At 39.0% G+C, this 24,881-nt stretch overlaps 1 protein-coding gene across 1 annotated transcript in view; it reads left to right on the top strand.

Annotated features, from left to right (window-relative positions):
• Nucleotides 1-24,881, top strand: part of ACOXL (acyl-CoA oxidase like) — a 351,756-nt gene that overhangs the window by 217,892 nt on the left and 108,983 nt on the right. The window contains exons 14-15 of the mRNA XM_041756084.1: nt 7,257-7,366; nt 15,788-15,899. Coding sequence (XP_041612018.1) covers nt 7,257-7,366; nt 15,788-15,899 — 222 coding nt within the window. The remainder of the gene's footprint in view (nt 1-7,256; nt 7,367-15,787; nt 15,900-24,881) is intronic.

Here is a 24,881-nt window from a genome sequence, read left to right as displayed (position 1 = left end):
CCTTTGAAAGCTTCTGCTTTAGCAAACATGGCCCCAGAAGCTGATGGATGAGGCTATGGCCATCCCTGGGGAGGAGTGAGGAGAGGGAGGGGGTAAGATTTAAGAGTTCCCTTCTTGCAGTCCAGCACACTGAGAGTTTGCCTCCTAGGCTTGAGGGTTTGGGACTGACCTCTGGCTACACAAAGTCCTCACATAGGATCTGTCACTACAAAACCTGCAAAGGAGGGGCTCTGGAGGAAAGCCTCCTTGGGGCCCAGGGAGGCAGGCCTCCCCACACTGACGGATTGTGAAACCCTTGACCTAGCCTCTTTGAGCCCCCACCTGCACCCTGGGCATCTTCCACACCTTGTAGGACATTGTAATTACTCCCATCACATGCTCAGCACACAGTAGGGGCTCACTCAAGGCTGTGTCCTATTGTTGCTTATTCTCCATTTGATTACAAATTCAATGGTCAATGTATTCATCAATTTATTTATAGTTTATTTAATATAATCCATATTTATATAGAGATTTATGTATATAACATGAAATAGAGACACAAGTTCCTTGTTTCTTTGAGGCCCCCTTTCCACATTTTAAAAGTGGGGGTGATAACGAAGCTCTATAATAGGGGTGTTATGAGGATTAAATGAGAGAGCACAGGCAAAGCGTTAACTGTGGTTTTGGCACATATACCGAAAAGCTCAGTAATGTTAACTTGTTGCCAGTATAGTACAGGGCATGTAATAGATGCTCAGTAAATGCATCTATTTACATGTGATGCAAAAGTGGATACATGTGATGCAAAGGGCTTGATCTGGGTTGCACCAGGCAAGGGGCTTTCCATGTAGCTATGGGCAGTGTTTCCAGAAGCAGAGTCTAAATCAAGGTGGAGGCAGGAAGCAAGAAGGCTCTGTCCAGCACCAAAGCAGAAGACTGAGTCAAATCTGTGGAAGGAGAGCCTTGTGCGGCCTGGGGCTACAGCAGTCCGGGGTAAGAGCCACAGTACATGGCAGGAAGAGCCTGATTTAATGTGGTCCAGGTGCATGGAGTGGTGTCAGGCCTGGTGGTTTAAAGATGCTTTTAAAGGCAAGTCAGTAAGCAGGTATAGAAGGAGGGAAGGAGTTGGGGGTGGAGAGGGGGAGGAGGAGAGGGAGGAAGAGGAGGAAGTCAGGGAGGGGAAGGGGAGGCCAGAAGAGGGAAGGGGAAAAAGAGAGTTAGAGAATGGAAGAAGAGGATAAAAAGTGAATGGGGACCAAAAGAACTTCCTGTCCTGTTGTCTGTTGCTGCTTAACAAACTAGCCAAACTTCCAACCTCAGGGGCATATAACCCCAAGCACTTCATTGCACCCGTGGGTTCTGAGGGTCAGCAATTCCGACAGCAGGGATGGCTCATCAGGCAGCCTCCTGCTCCTTCACTTCAGCCTCCAGGTCCACCGCTCTGGTCACTGGGCTCACCATGCACCATCCTCTGTGTGGAGCTGGCTCCTTATGCCGGTGGCCGAGGCTCTTGGCATCCAGCCCTTGCCAGCTGCATGCCTTGGGTGGCCATGCTTCTCCAAGCTTGTCCCTTTAAAGGTGCTCCTTCTACAGTGTGAAAGCCCTCATCTCTGCTCCCCAGTTCCTTCTCAGTGGTGGAACTTTCGCATCACGTCACGTCTGAGGGGTTTGGTTCCTAATGACCCTCCGTGAGGGGTTTGGTTCCTAGTGACCCTCCGTGCACTGCCTGACACTGTACTTGGTGAACTTTAGGTTTACCTCTGTCACCCTCATCACATTATTCTATCTTATTGACTATCTCCCCAGCACACTGGGCTCTTGCATTCCCTCCGTACCCTCAATGCCCATCACAGCGACTGGCACACAGGAAGTGCAGTGTAGGTGTGGAAGTATTAAAAGCATGGACTCTGGGTGTAAACTCTAGCTCCACTGCTTCCTAGCTGTGGTAGCCTGGCAACTTGCCTAACCTCCCTAGGCCTCAGTTGTCTTATCTGGGCAATGGGATGATTCTGTTAACTACTCAAACTTGTCAGGAGGATTAAATTAATCATTTCACATAAAGAGTTTGGAACAGATCTTAGCTTTCGTAAGTGCTTTAAAAAATAGGCAGCTGTTACTATTAGGTATCAAACACATGAATGAACAAATGAATGAAGCTTATCTGTGCCACTTGAGGGATAGATGTTTCTTATTCATCTTTGTAATCCTCACTTTACTCAATATAGATGGTAGGTGCCTTGCACACAGTGCGTGCTCCATAAATGTGGGTGGCATGAGGGAAAGAAGCCACAGGGATGTACTTTATTTCCTACTGGGAGGAAACATTGGGAAAATAAGTTAAATTTGACCCAGATTTAACAACAACAACCAAAAACAAAAACAAAAACAAAACAAAAAACTCAAACCAAAAACTGATCTCTCCTCAAGTTTTACTGAACAGTGCATCAATTTTTGCTGGGCTTACATCACTGCTTTGGATCTATCCATTCTCCTAAAGTATAAAGTTCAAATCCATGTTTAAGGCCCAACAATTACTCAGAGCATTGTACTTGTGGGTTTCTGTGTTAAAACAGCTCTTCCTCTTCTCCTCACCTATCCTGTCCCTCCCTTCCTCCCTCCCTCCCCCCTCTTCCCTCCCCTCCTCCGCCCTCCCTTCCTCTCTTCCTTCTCTTCTAGCCAGAGAACTTTTAAAGATTCTCCTCAAAGAAATTTCACCATGATGGGATGTCTAGCACCTAAAAGAGGAAAAAGTTAAGGGCTTGGAGAGTCATGTCCACTTGGCTTTTTCTTCAGTCTCATACCCTGAGTGACACCTGAACTGCCCTCAGGAACCTACGGTTGCCAGATGGTGATGCAATAGAAATATGGGACCGGCAGCCTTACTGAGATCCTGAGGGCTGGATCCAGCCTCATGGGGTGAAACCTGGACAGTCATATGTGATCTCGCACTCAGAATGGCTTGTGCTGGATTTAACACTCTGTTCTCACCATCTTAAAATGCTTCATTATTTTTGAGCAAGGGGCCCTGCATTTTCCTTTTGCACTGGGCTTTGAATTACATAGCCAGTTCTTCCTAGGGCATGATTTGGGATCATAAGTACTGCCACTGTGAATGGCTCCATCACCCTATGTGGTTCAAGCCTAAGTGCAGCCCCAATTCCTGGCTCCTCCTTGTTACATAATGGATGATGTCTGGTGGCTTTTCCTTAGACACCGTGTTTTCTATTCTAATTGGCTCTCAATATTTCTCTCTTGGCAGCAGATACCACTTGTTAAGACTTTCATCCAAGTTTCATTGTACCTGGCATAAATCAGTGAAATACTTAGTATGTAGAAATGCTAGTTGCTTCATAGGTGCCTTGAAAAGCCATTTGATCTAAAAAAAAAAAAATAACTTTTATTGATGTTATGTAATCAGTGTTGCCTGATGCATATGATATTCATTATAAATGTATGTTTATGATGTCATTCTGCACAATTGCTTAGACTCATAGTTTCCAAATGTTGGCTGTAGATTAGCTTGATTCCTCCTACAGATGGGATCTTTTTAAAAAGGCAAGCCCATGGCTGTTCTGACTACCCAGTCTCCTAGTGTTCCCTTAAGAAAGGGGCTCCTGAGGGTAGCCCCAGTGGCTCAGCGGTTTAGCGCCGCCTTCAGCCCAGGGCATGATCCTGGAGACCTGGGATTGAGTCCCATGTTGGGCTCCCTGCATGGAGCCTGCTTCTCCCTCTGCCTGTGTCTCTGCCTCTCTCTCTGTGTGTCTCTCATGAATAAATAAATAAAATTTATAAAAAAAAAAAAAAAGAAAGAAAGAAAGGGGCTCCTGAGCAGGTACACTGGAGATTAATAAAGTATATAGAATAAAATAGAGTATTCATATTTAGAACCAGAGAACTGTAAATACCCACAGAAACAACATGACCACAAAAACAGTCACCTAGAAAGAAATAACATCACAAGTTGTCATAAGAAAATATGGTGTGAATATTCAAAACACCAGACTTGGATACGGATGTAATCACTTATATTGCAAAAAGATAATATTTCACTTTACAAAATGATCTACTACTGGGTTCACTCTCAAATAATGAAATTTCTACTGTAAGTAAAATTGTATTGAATTTCCTGATTTTGGTAATCACTATTGCTGTGTAAGATATCACTCTGAAGGGAATCTGAGTGATGACTAGATAAAACCTCTCTGTACTATTCAGGTTTTCAACTTTTTGTGGGTCTATAATTGTTTTAAAATAGGAAGTTAAAAATGTACATATGTATATGTGTGTATTAAAAATGTATATATATGAGTGAAAACAAGCACATTTTTGTTGCATGCCCAGTCAAGATGGTGACTGATCTCTTTTCCTCTCTCTAGGTCATTTATCAAATAAAGTATTGAATTTAGAGACTGTAATGCCCAAACTCCATGGTAGCTGATAGCTTCAATCATTTAATCTTTCACTAAGGGAGTATCAACAGCAGGAAATAAACTCATTTTTAAAATCATATTTTGTCTTATGACCTAGAAAAGGAGGAAAGATGCCAAGAGCAAGGAACAAAAAGGAAAGAAAAGGGAGCAAAGATCTAAAATGACTAATCTGCTGGAGCCCAATTTGTCTATCTTTTCCCTAAAGTGTTGCATCTGAACTGGATTATTATATCATTCTAATTTTAATTCTAGCTAGAGTGAATTTTTTTTCGGATTTAAGTTGCTTAAATTGGAAAAGTAGGAGTAGTGACAGTAGCTAAAAGAAATTGTTAAGGAATTGAACAGATTGGATAATATATTGAAAACAGGAAGGGGATTTATTTATGCATTCATTCATTCATTCATTCATTCATTCAAGAAAGATTCCTCTGCTCTCAACTCTGTGTCGTCCGTTGTCTGACGGCCTAAGAATGAACAAACTGTGACCTCCTGGCGCTTACCTCCCAGGCAGTAGAAAGACAAGAGACAAGTTGCTTTGCTCCATATCATCAGGCAGCAATAAATGCTATCAAGAAATATAGACAAAGGTAAAGATATGGGAAGGTGGAAATCAGAGAAAGGACTTTTTAATGGTTGGAATTATGTTGCTCTTGTAACAAGAGAAAGATGGAGTGAAAGCCATCATAAATGTAATAGATTAGCAAAACCAAACAGTGTAAATCTTAATCCTAATGTTGTGTCAGTGAAACTTGATTGCTATATAATTTTAATTTTAATTCTAGTTAAAGTTAGTTAATTTTCCACTATTTGCTGGGAGTGTTTTGATTTTTATACTTATTTTCTATAGCAGCAGCCATAAAAGTGTTCACATCCTCTGACCCATAATACTGTACTGTGATCCTTTTTTAAAAAAGATTTTATTTATTTGAGAGAGAGGATCAGGGGGAGGAGCAGAGGGAGAGGGACAAGCAGACTCCATGCTTAGCACAGAGCCCAATGCAGGGCTCAGTTCCACAACCCTGAGATCACTATGTGAGCAGAAATCAAGAGTCAGATGCTTAACTGACTGAGCCACCCAGACACCCCTATACTGTGATTCTTAAACATACTGGACATAATGCCCTCTTTTTTATAAAAAATATTTTGTAACACCCCCTTTACTATCCTGAAACAAAGTCATGAATAATGTAACTTATCTAGAGATATAATTTCAAGAATTCAACGCACTACTGCAAAGAAACAAAAGCAATCTATAATAAACTTAACAATATAGAGGACAATGCATGCATCTATACCTAGGATTATTGTGGCAGCCTCCAGCAGAGACTGAAGCCCCAGGTTAGGGACCTGACACAACTGGGAACATCACACCAGCTTGCATGTCACAGGTTTAAAGCCAGTCCTACAGCCATCTCTAACTTTTGGGGGCAGGGAGCTTAGTCCTTCTGTCGGCTGGGATGGGAAGAACCTGAAAGCTTTGGTGTAACTGAGTTAGGCTCTGGGCTATCAGTTGGCTGCATGGGTTTGACTACATGACTTTGAGAAGGACACTGGGTGCCATGTAGTCCTCTGCTAGTTGAAACTGTCCCATGAATTGCATGACTAGCTCTACTCTGCACTGCTAATAAAGCTCCCTTAGGCAAATTTGCCTTGACAAGTTTCCAGCATCTCTCTTATATGTGAGGTGGCCCTTTATAAGGAACTTTGCATCAGTTGGGTTCATCAGATTTATTTTCGGGTAAAACCAAAAAAAAAATGGGGGAACAATAACTTCCTTTTGCCTGAAAATATTGATATCAAAGTAGTTAATGACAGTATAAAACTGAAAATGAGCTAAATGTTTACGTGAATGGGAATGTTTAATTAGCTATGATGGTTCCAAACCAAAATATTATGCACCCATTAAACAGATAACTAGAATCAGAGACAGCAGTGTAAACCAAAAATATCATTGAAGATATACTGTTGATTGAAAGTATATAACATTTTATATAATCTCTATAAAAATATAAATGTATCTGAAACAAAGAAGGAAACATTCTAGGGTTAGTTTTGTGTTTACTGAATCAGCTATTTATTACTATGTAATGAACCACTCCAAAATGGGGTAACTTAAAACAACACACAATTGTTATCTTATGGTTGTGTGGGTCAGCAATTTGGGTTGGACTCACATGGTGTCATTCTTCTGCTGGCCTAGCCTGGGCTCACTCGTACCATGGCAATCAACTAGAGGCTTGTAGGCAGACTGGTCCAAGGTAGTCTCACAGAAATGTCTAACAGTCGCTGCTGTCAGCTGGGCCTCTGTCTGTAGCAGGCTAGACATGGACATCTTTTTTAAACAAAACTGGAAAAGCACGCAGTATTTTAGGGCCAAATTGTAACTTTAAAGCTGCTGAGGGAGAAGATTGATGGCGCTTGTTTTATATATACATTTTAATACTGTTTCCCAAAGGCCTAATCAACCAGAGAATATTAGAGGCAAAAAAGAAAACAGACCATCCATCCATCTGGCTCAGGGAAGGCAAGTAGGTTTGATTTGAAGTGTCATCTGAAATACTTGGTCCCAGGACTGACATGAGAGGCTGAAGTCTTGGGCAAGAGAGAGAGCAGTAAGTAGGTAGCTAGTTGGTCAAGTTGGCAATAGGGGAGGGATTGATAGTGGTAGGGTGAGCACCACACGTTTGCCATGGGAAACAGAGGCCTCCGGAGGATGGGGTTTATATTTGATTCCTTCCAAGGAGTTTGCTAAAAGCAACTAGACCTTATCTGGCTATAGCATTTGAAGATACTCTAGCACTTTTTTATATTGACAAATGACTGACAAATGAACTGTCTGTACAGGTTGTAGTGCGGGAACTGCTGGCTCAATACACCAAACAGCATAAAGAGAAACCACTCTTCAGCTGCCTCCAAAACTGGGCTGAGTCTGGGAGTGACAAGCTGAGAACCAGGTATGTAACTGCTTCGGCTGTCACTATCCTTGGCCCGCAGTGTCTTATTACTGAGCCTGAGTGCATGGAAACTTCTCGTGGGGATCCCTGGGTGGCGCAGGGGTTTGGCGCCTGCCTTTGGCCCAGGGCGCGATCCTGGAGACCGGGGATCGAATCCCACGTCGGGCTCCCGGTGCATGGAGCCTGCTTCTTCCTCCGCCTGTGTCTCTGCCTCTCTCTCTCTCTCTCTCTGTGACTATCATAAAAAAATAAAAAAAATAAAAAACTTCTCGTGGCACAACTCACTCTTGTTGAAATTTTAAATATTCCAAATATGCAAAAGATACATGAATATGTAGCATCAGTGCTCATGTACCCACTCCCTAACCAAAGAACCAGAACATTGCTAATTCTGTTCTTATTCTGTTCACTATTCCAAGCACTTGAGAGATTTTAGTCCTAAAGACCCCATGAGGCAGATTATTATTTCCATTTCACAAATGAGGAAACTGAGGCATAGAAGTTAAGTATTTCACCTGAGGTCATATGCTAATGAGTGACAGAGCTAGGATTTGATCCCAGGCAGTTTGGCTTCAAGATCCATGTCTTAGCTTAGTTTTTATTGATTTTTTTTAGTATAGTCTTTACGCTTGATAAATAAGGGGTAATGTATGTGGTATTCTGTAGCTTCCTGTTTTCACTCTATTTTGTTTCTAAGATTCATCAAAGTTGTGATATGTGTAGATAAAGAACTGTTCTCTTTGTTTATAATATTTCATCATGTGTATATGCTCCAATTTACTTATCCATTCTAATCTCCAAAATCAGTGGACATTTGAATTGTGTTTTTGATACTTGGCACAAAGCTCTTTTGAAAAATCTTGTGCTTTCTCTGGGGAATATGTATAAGAGTTTCTACAGGACCTTCAAATTTAGTTGCTGTGACTCAGAATAAGAAATAAATTTTACACCAACCACTGACGCCCACACATTCATAGAGCCCCCACTACACACACACACCCAACAGACACCACTGGAGCAAACCTCTCACAAAACAATGCTGAGCCTACTACTTGAAATGGTCTCTGATAGTCTTCAATTTTGTTTTTTAAAAATACTGTCTCAGTGCTTTAAACTGATTTCATGACTCATTAGTGATTTGTGGTATGTTGTTTGAAAAACACTCCTCAATAGTACATATTACCTAGGAGTGAGACTGCTGTGTTGTGGGGTATGTTCAACTTCACTAGATAGTAAAAAATTATGTTTCAAAATCATTGTACAAATTTAAATGGGTAGGAAATATCAGAAAGGGAGACAGAACATAAAGACTCCTAAATCTGGGAAAAGAACTAGGGGTGGTGGAAGGGGAGGAAGGGGGGGTGACTGGGTGACGGGCACTGAGGGGGGGGGCACTTGACAGGATGAGCACTGGGTGTTATTCTGTATGTTGGCAGATTGAACACCAATAAAAAATAAATTTATTATTATTTAAAAAACAACAAATTTATATCTTCCCCAGCAGCATGTGTCCTGTGGAACTGTGTCCTCACCAACACGTGGTTTTTATCAGTCTTAATTTTGTCAATACTGTGTATGTATGTATATATATACATAAAGGTCTCTTGCCGTGCTTTAAATTGCATTTTCCTTATTACTGTTAAAGTTGAACATGCTTTCACAAGTTAATTTGCCACTTATATTTCATCTCATGTGAAATGCCTGTCCATGTGTTGTGCCACTTTTTCTTTTTTTTCTTTTTTTTTTATCCTTACTGATTTTTAGGGTGTTTTTTTTTTATCCTTTGTTGTTGTAGATGTTACACCTCTTTTCTACAAGTCTGTGCCTTGTCTTATATTGTCTTTGTGGTGTCTTTTAACATAAGTTCTTAAGTTTCAGTGGAATGTATCAACCTTTTATACTCCACACTTGCTGCATCTTGTCTACTTTCAGACCATGAAATATATATTTTTTAAAGCTTGAGAGTTTCATCTTTCACATTTAATTCTTGAATCCATTAGAAGTTTTTGTCTATAGTATGAGAAAGGGATCTAATTTCATTTTTTTTCTCTTTTAGTGATTGTCAGTTGACCCAGCACCATTTACTGAATTGACTGTCCTTTACTAGTGATCTGCAGTGCAGGTCTGGCACTCATATAAATTTCTATGTATGTGGGAGTCTATTTCAGGGTTACTTTTTTCCTAGTCTATTTGTGTATCCTAATCCAACAATACACTGTTGCAATTACACTAGATTTATAATTCTTATATTATTATGTCTGAAATATAATTCAGAGTTGTGTTGGGTATTCTGGGCCTTTTGCAATTCTTCCATGTAAGTTTTGGAATCAGTTTGTTAAGTTTCTTTAGTTTGTTTGTTTGTTAAGTTTCTCAAAAAAGAAGAAGAAGAAGAAGAAGAAGAAGAAGAAGAAGAAGAAGAAGAAGAAGAAGAAACAAAGCCTGCATGCACACAAGGAAAATATTCCATTACCGTGGTTTTATGAGGTATCTAGGGTAGTCAGATTCATGGAGACAGGAAGTAGAAAATGGGAGGCCTGGGAGGAGGAGAGAACAGGGTGTTATTATTTAGTGGGGACAACATTTCAGCTTGGGAAAATGAAAAAGTTCTGGAGATGGATGGTGGTGATGGTTGTACAACAGTATGAATGTGCTTAATGCCATTGAACTGCACTCTTAAAAATGGTTAAAATGGAACTGGAGGGTATTTTGCTGAGTGAAATAAGTCAGTCGGAGAAAGACAATCATTATATGGTCTCACTCATATGTGGACTATAAGAAATAGTGAAAGAGACCATAAAGGAGAGGGGGAATCTGAGTGGTGAAAAATTAGAGAGGAAGACAAACCATGAGAGACTCCTAACTCTGGGAAACAAAGGGTTACAGAAGGGGAGCTTACGTGGGGGGGATGGGGTAACTGGATGATGGAGCATTAAGGAGGGCAGGTGATGAGATGAGCACTAGGTGTTATAGTGTATGCTGGCAAATTGAATTTAAGTACAATTTTTAAAAATGTTTAAAATGGTGGATTTTATGTTATGTATATTTTACCACAATTTTTAAAAATCTGTAATTTTCTTTGAAAGTGTATTAAATCTATAGATTTGCAGAAAAATTGACATATTTACAAAACTGATCCTTGCCTCAAAGATTTTAATCTTCTAAGTGTTTTCTAGAAATTTATAATTTTCTCCATACATAGTATATCCTTTGATAGATTTACTACTAGGTACTTTATGATTTTGTTGTTGTAAAAGAAATACTTTTTAAAAATTATGTTTTTGTCATTGCTCATTTATTATAAATGCAGTTGACTTTTGCATATAAACCTGACCATAAAAAATAATTTCTTCTGTGTCTGTAGATTCTTTGAGTGTTTTTTCCATAGACAATCATACCATCTGCAAATGATGATTTTTTGTTTCTTTCCACTTGCTATTCCTTTTATTCTTTTTTATGTAGAAGGTGTTCTTTTGTCTTATTCCTGGTTTTAAAAAGAATTAGCTTAACATTTCACTATTAAGAATGATGTTTGAAAAAAAAAAAAAAGAGTGACCTTTACTGAAGTTTCTGAATCACCTTACTTCCTAAAGAAGCTCCACTTACTGTTATTTTAAACATATTTTTGTCATTGCGAGGTGATGAATTTTACTGCAAATGATTTTTTTGCATCTACTGAAATATTTTTTCTTTAGTTTGTTAATGCGATAAATAACCCTCATAAATATATTTTTTTAAAGATTTTATTTATTTATTCATGAGACACACAGAGAGAGGCAAGACATAAGAGAGGGAGGATTAGGCTTCCCACAGGGAGCCTGATGCGGGACTGGATCCCAGGACCCTGGGATCGCAACTTGAGCCAAAGGCAGACGCTCAACAACTGAGCCACCCAAGTGCCCCACCTCATAAATCTTTTACTGTTAAGCTACTCTTGCACACTTGAAAAATGTTCAATTTTGTTATGCTGCATTGTCATTTTTATATTTCCCTGAGTTTGACTTGCTAGTGTTGTTTTTAGGGTTTTTGTTTACTTATTAGCTTACTGTTTTCCTTTCTTGTAGTTCCCTGATTTGAATTTATATCAAGTTTTACTGGTTTCATAAAGCTATTTTGGGAGTAGCTTCTTATTTTGTGGGAGAATTTGATGAGTTATCTAAAAACTATCTGGGCCTGGGGAAATATTTAAACTACTGATTCATTTACAGTTGACCCTTGAACAGCATGGGTTTGAACAGCACAGGGCCACTTACATGTGTACTTTCTTTGATAAATAGAGTACAATACTATAAATGTATTTTCTTTCCCTTATGATTTTCTTAATAACATGTTCTTAAAAAAATAAAAAAATAACATGTTCTTTAGCTTACCCCACTGTAAGAATACAGTATATAGTATGTAAACATACAAAATACCTGTTGACTGTTTTCGTTGTTGGTAAAGCTTCCAGTCAACAGTAGGCTATTTGTAGTTAAGTTTTGGGGAAGTCCTAAGTTATATACAGATTTTTGATTGCACAGGAGTCAGGGCCATGCTGTTCCGGGGTCAACTGTAGGTTAATTGTCTTAAGACCATTTAGGCTTTCTCTTCTTGTGTTGGTTTTCATAAATAATATTTTCCAGTAATTTACCCATTTGGATTTGAATTTATTGGCATAACGTTTTTCATACTGTTCTCTGATTATCTTTTAAACTTCTGCTAGATCTGTAGTTAGGTCCCACTTGTCATTCCTAAGTTTATTTTTCGTGCTTTCTCTCTTCTTTATTATTGCTTAATATTACCAGATGTTTGTCTGATTTTTTGTTTGCTTTTTCAAATAATCAGCTTTCCTCTTTGTTGATCCTCTCCATGGTACCTTTGTTTTCTACTTCATTGATTTATGCTCATAAATATGTTGTTTCCTTTATTCTATTTTTAAGGAGTTTATTGTGGCTTTTAAAATTTTGTGTAATTTTTAAATTGTAACCAAAATGTGTTGAACTGATTTCCAAGGGAAGTATTTATTAGAATATGTCATCTTACAATCTTGATTAAAAACATAGGAAACACTAAATAAATAATAGTGTGTGGGACTTTTCATATCTGTTGGCATGAAGTGAAATTAGGAAATCTGTAGTCTGTCCTTTTTTCTTTTCTTTTCTTTTCTTTTTTCCTGCCCAGATTCCTGTTTATTCAAATTGTAGTCTATCTTTTTTTTTTTTAAGAGGCAGTGAGGGGCAGAGGGAGAGGGAGAGAAAGAGTCTGAAGCAGGCTCCATGCCCAGTGCTGAGCCCATCATGGGGCTCAATCTTACAACCTTGAGATCACAACCTGAGCTGAAATCAAGAGTCAGATGCTTAATCGACTGAGCCACCCTGGTGCCCCAAACTGTAGTGTATCTTGAAGCATGAAAACATCAGCTCCCATACTCTAGGACTGTTTCACTTGTCTCTATTAGTGTTATAGTGTCTCAATTTGTCCTTGCACACTGAACAAAATCAGTGCATCCTTTTAATATTTCTAGCCCTAAACAGGCATTACGTAGTCCTGTTAGCTTTCCCCCCAATTTATTAGTTTGAAATTTTTCCAACATATAAGGAGTTGAAAGAACAGTACAATTCCCATCAGTATCAGTTATATCCATTCAGGAAACTTGTTCCCAAACTGGCAGCAAATCATCTGCCCTTTCATTTCTTTTCCAGATAGCAGAGCAGGGCTTGTTTCCATCATTTTGAAACCAAAACAGACCCTCACCCATATGCAAATCTATATTCCTAGCAAATTTTCCGGGATAGACTTTAGATGTGCCAAAGGCAGCATTCCAATTGTAAATATTTGGAAAGTTCCAGTCCATTTATTTTTGTCTCGGTTATTAACCTCCAAAACAGGACACATCTCTCTCCCACACATCCAGGTTTTACTGATTCAGTCTGTCTGTGTTTATCTACTTAAGTCTCAAAACCTTGCTCTGATTTTTATGTATATTAGGGAAAGCCTTTGCATCCAACATGGCCCCAGTGTACAGGGCACTTCACCTTCTCCACGAGGCTGCCACTGGAGCTCTAGATGCTCTCATCACCCCATGGATCTTTAGGAGATTGTGGAAGTTGAGGAAAGATTCTGCATTATACTTGAATGTTTTGCCATATTATATTATGAACACTTTCACATATCAAGCAAAATTTTTAAAAATCTTAGTGAACATTAATTCATCCACCATCTAGATTCTACTATCAACATGCTACTGTGCTTGTTACATCCCATATATATCCATGTACCAAATCCTCAACCCACCTATCAATTCATATTTATTCTCTGATGCATTTCAAAATAAACAGCAGACATCAGCATACTTCTAAGTATTTCAGCATGAACATCATTAACTAGAGTTCAAAATTTGGCTATAGTTTTTTTTTTCTTCTTTTGTAGAATTTACATACAATGAAATATACAACTCTTAAGTGTGCATTCACTGAATTTTGACAAATATATACACCTATATAATCAAAACTCCTGTTAAATTATAGGTCATCAGTATCACTCCAGAAAGCTCTCATGTCCCTTTTCAGTCAGTTCCTGTGACCACCCAGATGCAGTCACTAATCTGATACTATTTTACCACAGATTAGTTTTTCCTGTGTTAGAATTTCATATAAGTGGAACCATACAGTATGTGCTCTTTTGTAGTTGGCTTGTTAACAGGGCATAATGCTTTCTGAGATTCATTCATGTTACTCTGTATATTAGCATCTTCCTTTTTATTACTGAGTAGTATTCTATTTTATGGATATACTAGGATTTCCTTTCCATTTTGTTGATGGAGAGATACCTGAGATGTTTTAAATTTTTCACTCTTCTGAGTAGTTCTACTGTGAATATTCATATATAAGTTTTTTATAAATATATGTTTTTATTTCTCTAAGTGAATAGTAAGGGTGGAATTGTTGGGTCATAGGGTATGTATTTGTTTAGTTTTATGAGAAACTATGAGAAGTTTTTCCAAAGTGGTTTTGCCATTCTACACGTCATCAACAAGTATAAGAATTCTGGTTGCTCTGTATCCTTGTCAACATTTGATGATGTCAGTATATTTACTTTTAGTTATTCTAGTGGATATATGATGCTACCTCACTGTGGTTTTTATTCACTTTTCCTTGATGACTAATGACATGCATTTGAATTTAGAGTCCATTTTGATCTTATAAAATACAAGGAGGTTGCCATTAGCAATATTCCTACTTTTAAGAGAGTCTGTACAGTCTTCGATGCTGGGTGAGTTCCTAAAACTACATGATGTGGCCATGCTTGGCATGTGATTCATGATACAGTGGCTGGATGAGATCCACTTTGTGTAGCCCATGAAATTGCCAACCTCAGGTGGACAGTATTCTATAGTTAACATTCCAAAAAAGATAATATCTAATAACAAAATTCACAATCTCCAGGCTTCCTAATAACAGTCTCCAGAATGACTGAAACATACTTTTCAATACAATATACAATACAATATTCAATACAATATACAAGTTTCATGGGGGGCGGAGGAAGGGATTCAAAATTAGCACAAAAGGCAGAGCCACAGATTGAAAAGCCAATGGGGTTTTTAGGGAGACTTGGGTGTTTTGAGTCTCTTTGCGTCTAAGTCTCTTAACTCCTCTGTGCCTCAATTTCCTCATTGCCAGACAGGAAGATGGAGATTACTACCCCTGAAGAAAGTCATTATCTCTGTAGAAGACTCTACCCTGCACTTGCCCACAGCCCTCTCACTGCGCTCTGGGGCTCCTCTTCCCTTAAATACAGGGGTCCCTAAGACAAAATCCTATCTGAGCATGTTCTGCCCATGTGACCTTAAGCAGGCTGCTGAAACTTGCTGAGCCCCAGTATCCCAAACTATACATTGAATTATTATGGTATCTGCATCCTAGAATTACTGAGATTGTTGAATAATGCACAGGAGTAATTAGCACAGATCCTGATACATTATGTATTTAAGAAATATTATTCATTGACAAATACTTTGTGACTGATGTATTTGGTTGCTAATACTCATTTGTAATCATTATTATAACAAATGCCCAACAATGGTTGAGAAAATTATTATAAACCCAATGGATGGAAATTATATAGCTCTTAATGAAGAAAGACTATGTAAAATCTTGAATAACTACCTATAATACGATAGTAAGTGAAAAAAAGCAGGAAACTAAATTTTCTTTATACCACAAGGACAATCACATTGGATCAACTCAAGCCAAGCATTCATCAGAAAAATCCTGCAAGAAGCATGAATACAAGTGAGAGATGTGAGGGGCTGAATTGTATTTACACTGCTTTTCTATTGGAAGAAAATTCTTATTTGACAGAACAGACCCTGTCTGTTTTTTTCCCATGGAATTCTTTGGTGAGGACAAAATAATAATAATGGTCACTGTGTTTTTCCTTCAGCTTCATGGCATTTAATGTGGACATAGTCGATAATCTCGCCTTTCTGTTGAAAGCAGTGAATTTTCGTGAAAGGGTTCTTCAGCGGAGTTTGGTGGCCAGAATTTATCATAAGGTAAAGATATATTGCGTTTTTTTTTTTCTTTTTGACACGTGTTTAAGGTATATTCTTGCTGGTGGATTATCTGCTAAATGTAGTAGAGGATGAGTCAGGGTAATTAAAGCTTCTGGAAAGGGCTAGAGTTCCTACAGGGCATTTGTGTGACATCACAGCTCTGCCTGCTCTGGAGGCCCTAATGCTACTGTTTAACCCTTTTGTGTTGTCTTTTAGAGTTCTGCCCACAAGCCATCATTGGGCTGCCATGGGAGTTGATAAGTAGAGAACTTTTTAGCACTATTGGAATTGGAAAATCATTGTCTCTATATACAATGAATACATTGTTCTCTGGGGGGAAAAGGTACATCAGGCGTATATAAAAAATAACCATCGAATTAGCCTGAGATGCTCTCTCTTTTCTTTTTTATTTTTTAGTAGATTTTTTTTTGCACTCTCTTTTCTATTAAAACACCCATTACACCCTGTAAAATATAAAACCTTATATTAGCATTGATAGAAATCTAGAGGGAAGTTCACCAAGTGCCAATGGGACTGGTTTGGGCAAACACCCCCTACCCCCCCACCCCCCCACCCCCGCAATATGTTGCATCTTCTAATCCCAGCATGAGTAAACAAAAAGACTCTGAGAGAAAGTTTTACTTATCCCATTCTCTGCCTAGGCTTACAGATTCAGGGCTTTTATAATCTGAAAACAGACCACTGCTCCCCTTTTGCATGAGAATTAGGTTCCAAGGAGGTCAGAATTGGGCCCCATGCAACTCCCCTCCTTTAACTCTTCTCTTTCATAATGATTCTAAGATCACACCTCCTAGTATAACCACAGAGAGAGTAGAAGGGAATAAGATGAATAGCACATGAGGATGGGTATTCTCTTAGGAAATTCTCTGGAGGCAGAAGAACCCTGAGAGCAGAATGTGGTCAATATCCACCCTGGTGAAATACAAATCAAAACCATGATAAGATACCACCTCACACCAGTGAGAATGGTGAAAATTAACAAGACAGGAAACAAAAAATATTGGAGAGGATGTGGAGAAAGGGGAACCCTCTTGCACTGTTGGTGGGAATGTGAACTGGTACAGCCACTCTGGAGAACTGTGTGGAGGTTCCTCAAAGAGTTAAAAATAGAGCTACCCTACGACCCAGTAATTGCACTGCTGGGGATTTACCCCAAAGATACAGATGCAGTGAAACACCAAGTCTCCTGCACCCCAATGTTTATAGCAGCAATGTCCACAATAGCCAGACTGCAGAAGGAGCCTCAGTGTCCATCGAAAGATGAATGGAAAAAAAATTTGTTTAATAAAAAATAAATTAAATTAAATTTTAAAAAAAGAAAGATGAATGGATAAAGAAGATGTGGTCTATGTATACAATGGAATATTACTCAGCCATTAGAAATGACGAATACCCACCATTTGCTTCAATGTGGATGGAACTTGAAGGGTATTATGCTGAGTGAAATAAGTCAATTGGAGAAGAACAGACATTATATAGTCTCATTCATTCGGGGAATTTAAAAAATAGTGAAAGGGATTAAAGGGGAAAGGAGAGAAAATGAGTGGGAAATATCAGAGGGTAACAGAACATGAGAGACTCCTAACTGGGAAATGAACAAGGAGTAGTGGAAGGGAAGGTGGGCAGGGTGATGAGGTGACTGGGTGACGGGCACTGAGGGGGGCACTTGACGGGATGAGCACTGGATGTTATGCTATCTGTTGGCAAATTGAATTCCAATAAAAAAATACACACACACACACACACACACACACACACACACACACACACACAAAGATGCTACATAGCCAGGCTGATTGAGTACCTGGAAGCTGGGTCAGGGTTGTACCAATCAGTCCATCCTCCAGGTATAAGTATGAGGTGAGGCCCTGTCAGACACCAGGGTCACATCGGAGTGGCTTTAGTCACCCTGAATTATCTGCCCTTGTCAAACATGGAAACAGGTGAAATAAGCGAAGGATGTAATCACAGGCAAAAATGCTAGAGACGCACTAGTGAGCAAAACTAACAATGGATAAAATGTAGTCTATGAACTAGCTTTTCAAGATTGTGGAAGAAAAGGATAAAGATGCAATGGCAAGAGATGATGAGAGACAAAGAGTGAATATAAGTAAAAATCCAACCTGTGTTTAACAAATTCCTGGAAATGCTGGGAAAAGAGGAGCAGAAATAATAATCACAGATGTAATAGAAAAATATTTTCCTTAGCATAAAAAAATCAAACTATTGATAGAAAAAATATCCATATTTGGACATAGTCTGCAAATCTAGCATAAAGAGATTATCATATAAGCCCCCAGACAGAAAATAATATTTACCAATAAAGGGGAAAAAATTAGCTCCTGCTTTTATTCACCAATTCCGAATGGAGTAATGTCTCCTTCCTTCTCTACAGAGGGAACTTCATGATCAAAACATACTATTCCAAGCCAAATTTAATTCTGGGTACAGATACAAAAACTCAGAAACAATTTTACTCATTTGGCCTTTCTTAAACATTATTCAGAATTCAAAAATATAAGACATTTGGGGCGTTTGGGTGGCTCAGTTGGTTAAGAGTCTGCCTTTGGCTCAGGTCATGATCTCAGAGTCCTGGAATCAAGCCCCTCATTGGGCTCCCTGCTCAGTAGGGACTCTGCTTCTCCCTCTCTCTCTCTCTCTCTGCCCCTGCTTGTGTGATTTTTCTCTTTCTTGCTCACTCTCTCTCTCAAATAAATAAATAAAATCTTTAAAAATATATATATAAGGCATTAAGAAATCAAAATTAATAATTCAAACATAAGGAAGTCAAGATATAAAAGGATTTATGGTCCCCCTAAATCCAACCAGTAGGTGTGTATTTTTAAAAAATGGTTACAAAATTCAGGGACACCTGGGTGGCTCAGTCAGTTAAGCATCCAACTCTTGATTGCAACTCAGGTCATGATCTCGGTTGTGAGATCCAGCCCATCGTAGGGCTCCACACTCAGCAGGAAGTCTACCTGAGATTCTCTCTCCCTCTCCCTCTGCCCTTCCCCCAGTCATGCTCTCTCTCTTTGTCAAATAAATAAATCTTTTAATAAAAATTTTAAATGGTTAAAAATTTCAGAATCTAAAAATATTTTTGGGGGGGGGCGGGGGGACATGAGTTTTAAAAAACTTGATTCTGGAGCACCTGAGTGACTCAGTTGGTTAAGCACCTGCCTTTGGCTGAGGTCATGATCCCGGGATCCTGGGATGGAGTCCAAAGTGGGGAATCCCTGCTCAGTAAGAAGTCTGCTAATCCCTCCCTCTCTGCCACTATCCCTGCTTTTGTGCTCTCTCTCTGTCTCTCTCTTTCTCTCTCAAATAAATAAATAAAATCTTTAAAAAATCACCAAAAACTTGATTCATTGTTTCTACAATAGATTGGGTTTATAATACATTTTAAGGAAAGATAGAAGCTAGAGTAAAAACATTTTCAATTTCTTGCTTTAATTGCAGGGTAAGCAAAAGACATTGTTTTGTTCTAACCTTGATCCTTAAAGAAACTTAGGTTAAAATACATTTCATTACATTGAAAGTTAACATGAACACCAAACTCAGGATGCCTGTTACCCAAATCACTAGAGAAGACACAGCAAAGGTAAGTAAGTTACCAGAAGTGTGTATAATCAGAGATAGAGCAAGGAACAAACCAGGGAGTATGTTCTTAGCAGCCTCAAAGATTCTCCAGTGCTGCTTCTTTATATATGCCTACATCATATGAGGGTGGAGGGCTGAGTTTTTTTGGTTTTGTTTTTTAAAGATTTTATATATTTATTTATGAGAGACACTCAGAGAGAAGCAGAGACATAGGCAGAGGGAGAAGCAGGCTCCCCTTTGGGAGGCTGATGCAGGACTCGATCCCAGAACCCCAGGATCACAACCTGAGCCAAAGGCAGATGCTCAACCACTGAGCCACCCAGGTATCCCTGGAGATCTGTTTTTAGAAGGCTCTTGGGTTTGAGAATTTCCCCAGGATTGCTTCTCAAAATCTGCTTCCTATTCATTGTGACATCTCCTTGGACTCTTGGCTAATTTGGCTAAGTACAAGTCCCCTCTCCCTGGCCCCAGAAGATTAACAATTTGCTTTTCAACTGCGCTAATCTGATAATTCCTTGAAAACAACTTTTCTGTTACAATATGATCCCTAAATTCAAGGCACTTGACGGGATGAGCACTGGGTGTTATTCTGTATGTTGGTAAATTGAACACCAATAAAAAATAAATTTATTTTTAAAAAAATTCAATCCACAATAGGCCATGGAGAGCATCTTCTGATACAGTTCCATTGTGAGAGACATAAATCCCCCGAGCTTCCACCTCTAAAATGTAGAGCATTAGATTTAAAATGAAAGTTTCAGTTCTCCTAATGAAAGCATAGATTCTCAGTTTAGAAACAAGTCTCATCATTTACACTTTATATAGAAAAAAACTCATTATATATATTAATGTGTAGTTATCTACATCAGAACAAAAATGATTTTTAAAAAATACAGATTGGGCAATAGCAAGATATTTTCAGGTATCTTTCAGAAGATTGGTGTATTAGTCTGCTTGGGCTGCTGTACTAAAATACCACAGATTGCTTGGCTAAACAATAGGAATTTATTTTCTCATAGTTCTGGGGATGAGAAGTCTAAGACCAAGGTGTCAGCAGGGGTTTCCTCTGAGGTCTTCGCCATGGCTTACAAATGGCTGCCTTCCTGATGACTTTTCACATGGTTCTCCCTTGGTGCATGGCCTGCCTGATGTCTCTTCCTCTTCTAAGGATACCAGTCACCTCTTTAAAGATTTAATCTCCAAATATGATTACAATCTGAGGTTTGGGAGATTGAGATTTCAAGTATGAATCTTGGGGAAAACACAATTCATCTCATAATAGTTAGTGATGTTGATCTTTAAAAAAATTCAGAAGTATGAAAAAATACACAGCCAAACGGATGATACCGTAACTGTGAACATTCATGTGCCAAATAACAAATTTCCATGATAGCCAGCTTCCAGCATAGCCTTTAGGAATTTTCACCTCGTGCTATTCAAACCCTGTGTAGTCCTTTCCCATATTGTACCAGAATTGGTCTGTGTGAAATACAGCAGAAGCGATAACATGTTCCCTCTGAGATTAGATGGTTTAAAAAACATGATGACTTCCATGTTGGCCACTCTCTTGCTCACTCTTTCTCTCTCTCTTGGATTACCCATCCTGTGGGAAACCTTGTCATGAGCATGCCCTCTAGAGAGGGCCCTGAGGCAAGGAACTGAAGCCTCCCACAAACTACCACAGGAATGAGCCTGAAAGTGTGCCGTACCCTTCAAGCTGGGCTCACAGCTCAGAGATGGCAAGACCTGGGCAGTTGGTAGCTGACTGACTTGCTATGCTGAGCCACAACTGTCCTGCTAGGCAACTTCTGCATTCCTGACTGTCAGAAGCTGTGTGAATGAGTGTTTGTTTTAACCTGTCAAATCTGGGGCAATGTGTTACGCAGCAATAGATACCTAACACAGAGGTGGGCACCTCAAGCCAGATGATAATGTAACAAAAACTCAAAATGTGGGAGTGGCCTCAGAGTCAGGCAGTGAGCTTTGAGAAGGCTTTTGGTAGAAGCCTAAAGCCTGGGTGGCTCAGTGGTTGAGCATCTACCTTTGGCTCAGGTCGTGATCCCGGGGTCCTAGGACCAAGTCCCTCATTGGGCTCCCTGCAGGGAGCCTGCTTCTCCCTCTGCCTGTATCTCTGCCTCTCTCTGAGTGCCTCTCATGAATAAATAAATAAAATCTTAAAAAAAAATACCTTGAAGAAATTGTTTGTTGAAGCCTTTGGGCTTTGGTAATGCTGTGAGTGAGGACTTGCAGGAAAGGGAGTATTATTAGAAGCTAGGGGAAGGGAGATTCTGGCTAGGTGGGGGCAGAACTTCAGCAACACTGTTGCCTGCAGTTACAGAGAAGGTAAAAAATGTACCTCATCAACTGAAATTGTTGACAGTGCCTGCTTGCTTATGGCTGCCTACAGTAAAATGTCAAAGACAGAAGCTGAAGGAAACAGTATTGAACACAAAAGAACTGAGACTTGCTGTGGTTTTGAACATTCCCAAGTTCTCTGTGTGGTAAATATATTCATTTCTTGTGGCTGCTGTAACAAAGTACATGGTGGTAGCTCTTGGCAACTGGTGTTCCTTGGCTTGTCTCCCCATCACTCCAATCTCTGCTTCTGTCACCACATGGCATTCTTCAGTCTGTGTGTCTGTCTTGTCTGTGTGTCTGTTGTCTTTTCTTTCTATGAGGGAAACCAGTCCTTCTGGCCTAAGGCTCACCCTACTCCAATATGACTTCATCTTAACTTGATTATACACGCAAAGACCCTGTTTCCAAATAAGGTAGCATTCACAGATACTGGGAATTGGTGTTTCAATCTATCTTTCTGGAAGACATAATCCTACCCCCAAAAGAACTATAGAAAATGGCTTCAGAGCAAAGATACCAGAGCACTCTCAGGAATGCATGGCCTAAAGATATGAGTAAAATCCTTTAAGAGCTGAGAAAGATCAAAGATGGGTCTTCAGCGGGGCAAAAGGCCCTCTGAAGAGATTAAGAGTATGCCTTACAGATCTTTTCAATCACACCATAGGGCCTCTAGGATGCTTAAGGGCATTGTACCCTAGCCTTCTTCATACTCCAAAGGCCTATCTCAAAGAGATTTGTGCATGTGGATTTTTTTTTTTTTTGCCTAATGGGATGACCCCCAAAAAGATCCACAGAAGATGTATAAAGTTTCTAAGAGAATTATATCAGTCACATTTTTTTAGTTTCTGCTGAAAGGTACAGGGATAGCACAAAATTCCTTGAACCATCAAGCTTCTACAAACTGGGAGCAGGCTAAGAAAACTACTCAGTCACAAACATGTGGACATTTCATGATAATGGAAAGATGCCTCAGAGGGTAGAACCACGAGCCCAGAGGGTGAAGCCAAGGGCCATGGAGAATAAAAATTCCTGGACATAAGTAGGACTGAACCTTAATAAAAAAAAAAATTGACACTTGCTTAGTTGGAGTTCAGAATTTCTTGGATCACTGACCCCTTTATTCCTCCCATTTTCTTCCCTTTTGAGCAAGAATATGTATGGTGGTTATCCAATCCTATCCCATGATTATACATTGGCCATGAAGAGGATAGATAACTTGTCCCCTTAAAAGCCTTCAAACCAAAAGGAACTGCACTTAAGGAATGACATCTGGGGAACCTGATCTGCACCCAGACTAGAATGAGATGATGGGATTCTGGAATTTGAATCACTGCTATAATGGGATGAGATTTCAGTGGACCATGGAAAGGGATGAGGCTGTGATAGAATCCAAGATGGCCTTCAAGGATCCCTGCATCCTGCTAGTCATATCCTTATACATTGTACCAGGGCTGGTTTGTGTAACCAATAGAATACAGCAGAAGTAATGGTGTGAGTCTTTTCTGAGACTGCGTTATAAAGACACTGTGGCTTCTGTCTTACTTTCTCTCTGTCTCTCCCTCCCTCTGGGAGAAGCCATGTCATGAGCATCCCATGTGGCAAAGAACTAAACTGTCTTGCCCAAAGCTATGTAAATGAGCAATGTCTCCCGCAGCCCTCTTCAAACCTTCAGAGATGCCAGGGATTAGGGCAGTCAACAGCTTGACTTGAGAGCCTGAGCCAGAAACACCCAATCAAGACATGATCAGATTCCTAAACCCTCAGAAACCATGTCAGATAACAAAAGTTATTTGCTTTAAGATGCTAACTTTAGAGATAATTTGTTGCACAGCAATAGATAATTAATATAGCATCTGAAAGCAAAAAGTGTTTAATAGTTTTTGCATTGATAGACACATTTTTTGGAACAAAATATAAAGAGATTATAATCTCTTTAATCAGTATCTCCATTTAATAATAGAAGATGGCATTCTTTCAGTGTTGATAAGAGTATGATTGTGCAATATTCCAATGCTTCTTGTTTTTCAGTTATTATAGACAGTACCACAAGGAACATTCTTAACAGCATGCAGTTTTTAGACTTTACATACTGCCACATTGTTCTCTACAAATGTCGAACCAGATTGTACTTCCGCAGACCCACATTTCTCCACACTCATTTTTCTAACACATTACTTCTCCAACTTGCTAACTTTTTTATCTTCAGGATTTGAGAGTCTGTCATCTTCTTCTTCTTTTTTTTTTAATTTTACTGACATTAGAAAAATAGACTCACTGTAAAATACCTACTTTTTATTCTGTTTTTGGCATAATATTTGATGCTTTCTGGTACTCACTAAATTTTCAGAACTATTTTTTTTTTTTGCTTAGAATTGTTCTCTGCAAAAGAACAAATTGTCCACAAGTATTGATTTTCTAGTTTTGAGAAAAGAAAACCTTTCTTCATACAAGTGTGTTTTCCGAACATTAAAAAAAAAAAAAAAAAAGTCATGTGGTATGGTGAAAAAATACAAGGGTTTTAGAATTAAACAAATGTATTTTACTGCTTCTGAGCCTCTGCTTCTATATTTATATATTTGAGATAATAAGAGTGGCATAATATAAACTTGTTGCAAGGATGGAATAAGAATATATTTTTAAAAAAACAGAAGAATTTTTGAAAACTGATAAACTTTGCACTCATGATAATTATCTTAGTTACTGTCATTAATTTAACCATTTTAATGGTCAATTTAAATATTCATTAAGCAAAACGGTGTTCTAGGTCTTAGTCATGGGAAGACCAAAAAGATTATTAAGATATGCTTCTGCCTTGGGGTAAGTCCACTAGTTTTAGCCCAAGGCAAAATGAAATAAGTGCTAAATTATAACAAAACCTACAAGTTTAGAGGAAGGAATATTGACTTCTATATCTTAGTTTGTATTTTTGAGTAGGCTGTTTATTCAGCTAGCTGTATGCTGGCTTATGTCTACCTATATTAATTCGATGTGAGTTGAAAT

This window comes from Vulpes lagopus, chromosome 5 (assembly GCF_018345385.1).
Source record: "Vulpes lagopus strain Blue_001 chromosome 5, ASM1834538v1, whole genome shotgun sequence".
In the NCBI taxonomy this organism is placed as follows: Eukaryota; Metazoa; Chordata; class Mammalia; order Carnivora; family Canidae; genus Vulpes; species Vulpes lagopus.
The sequence above is the reverse complement of the archived record's forward strand: the minus strand, read 5'-3'. Positions and strand labels throughout refer to the sequence as shown.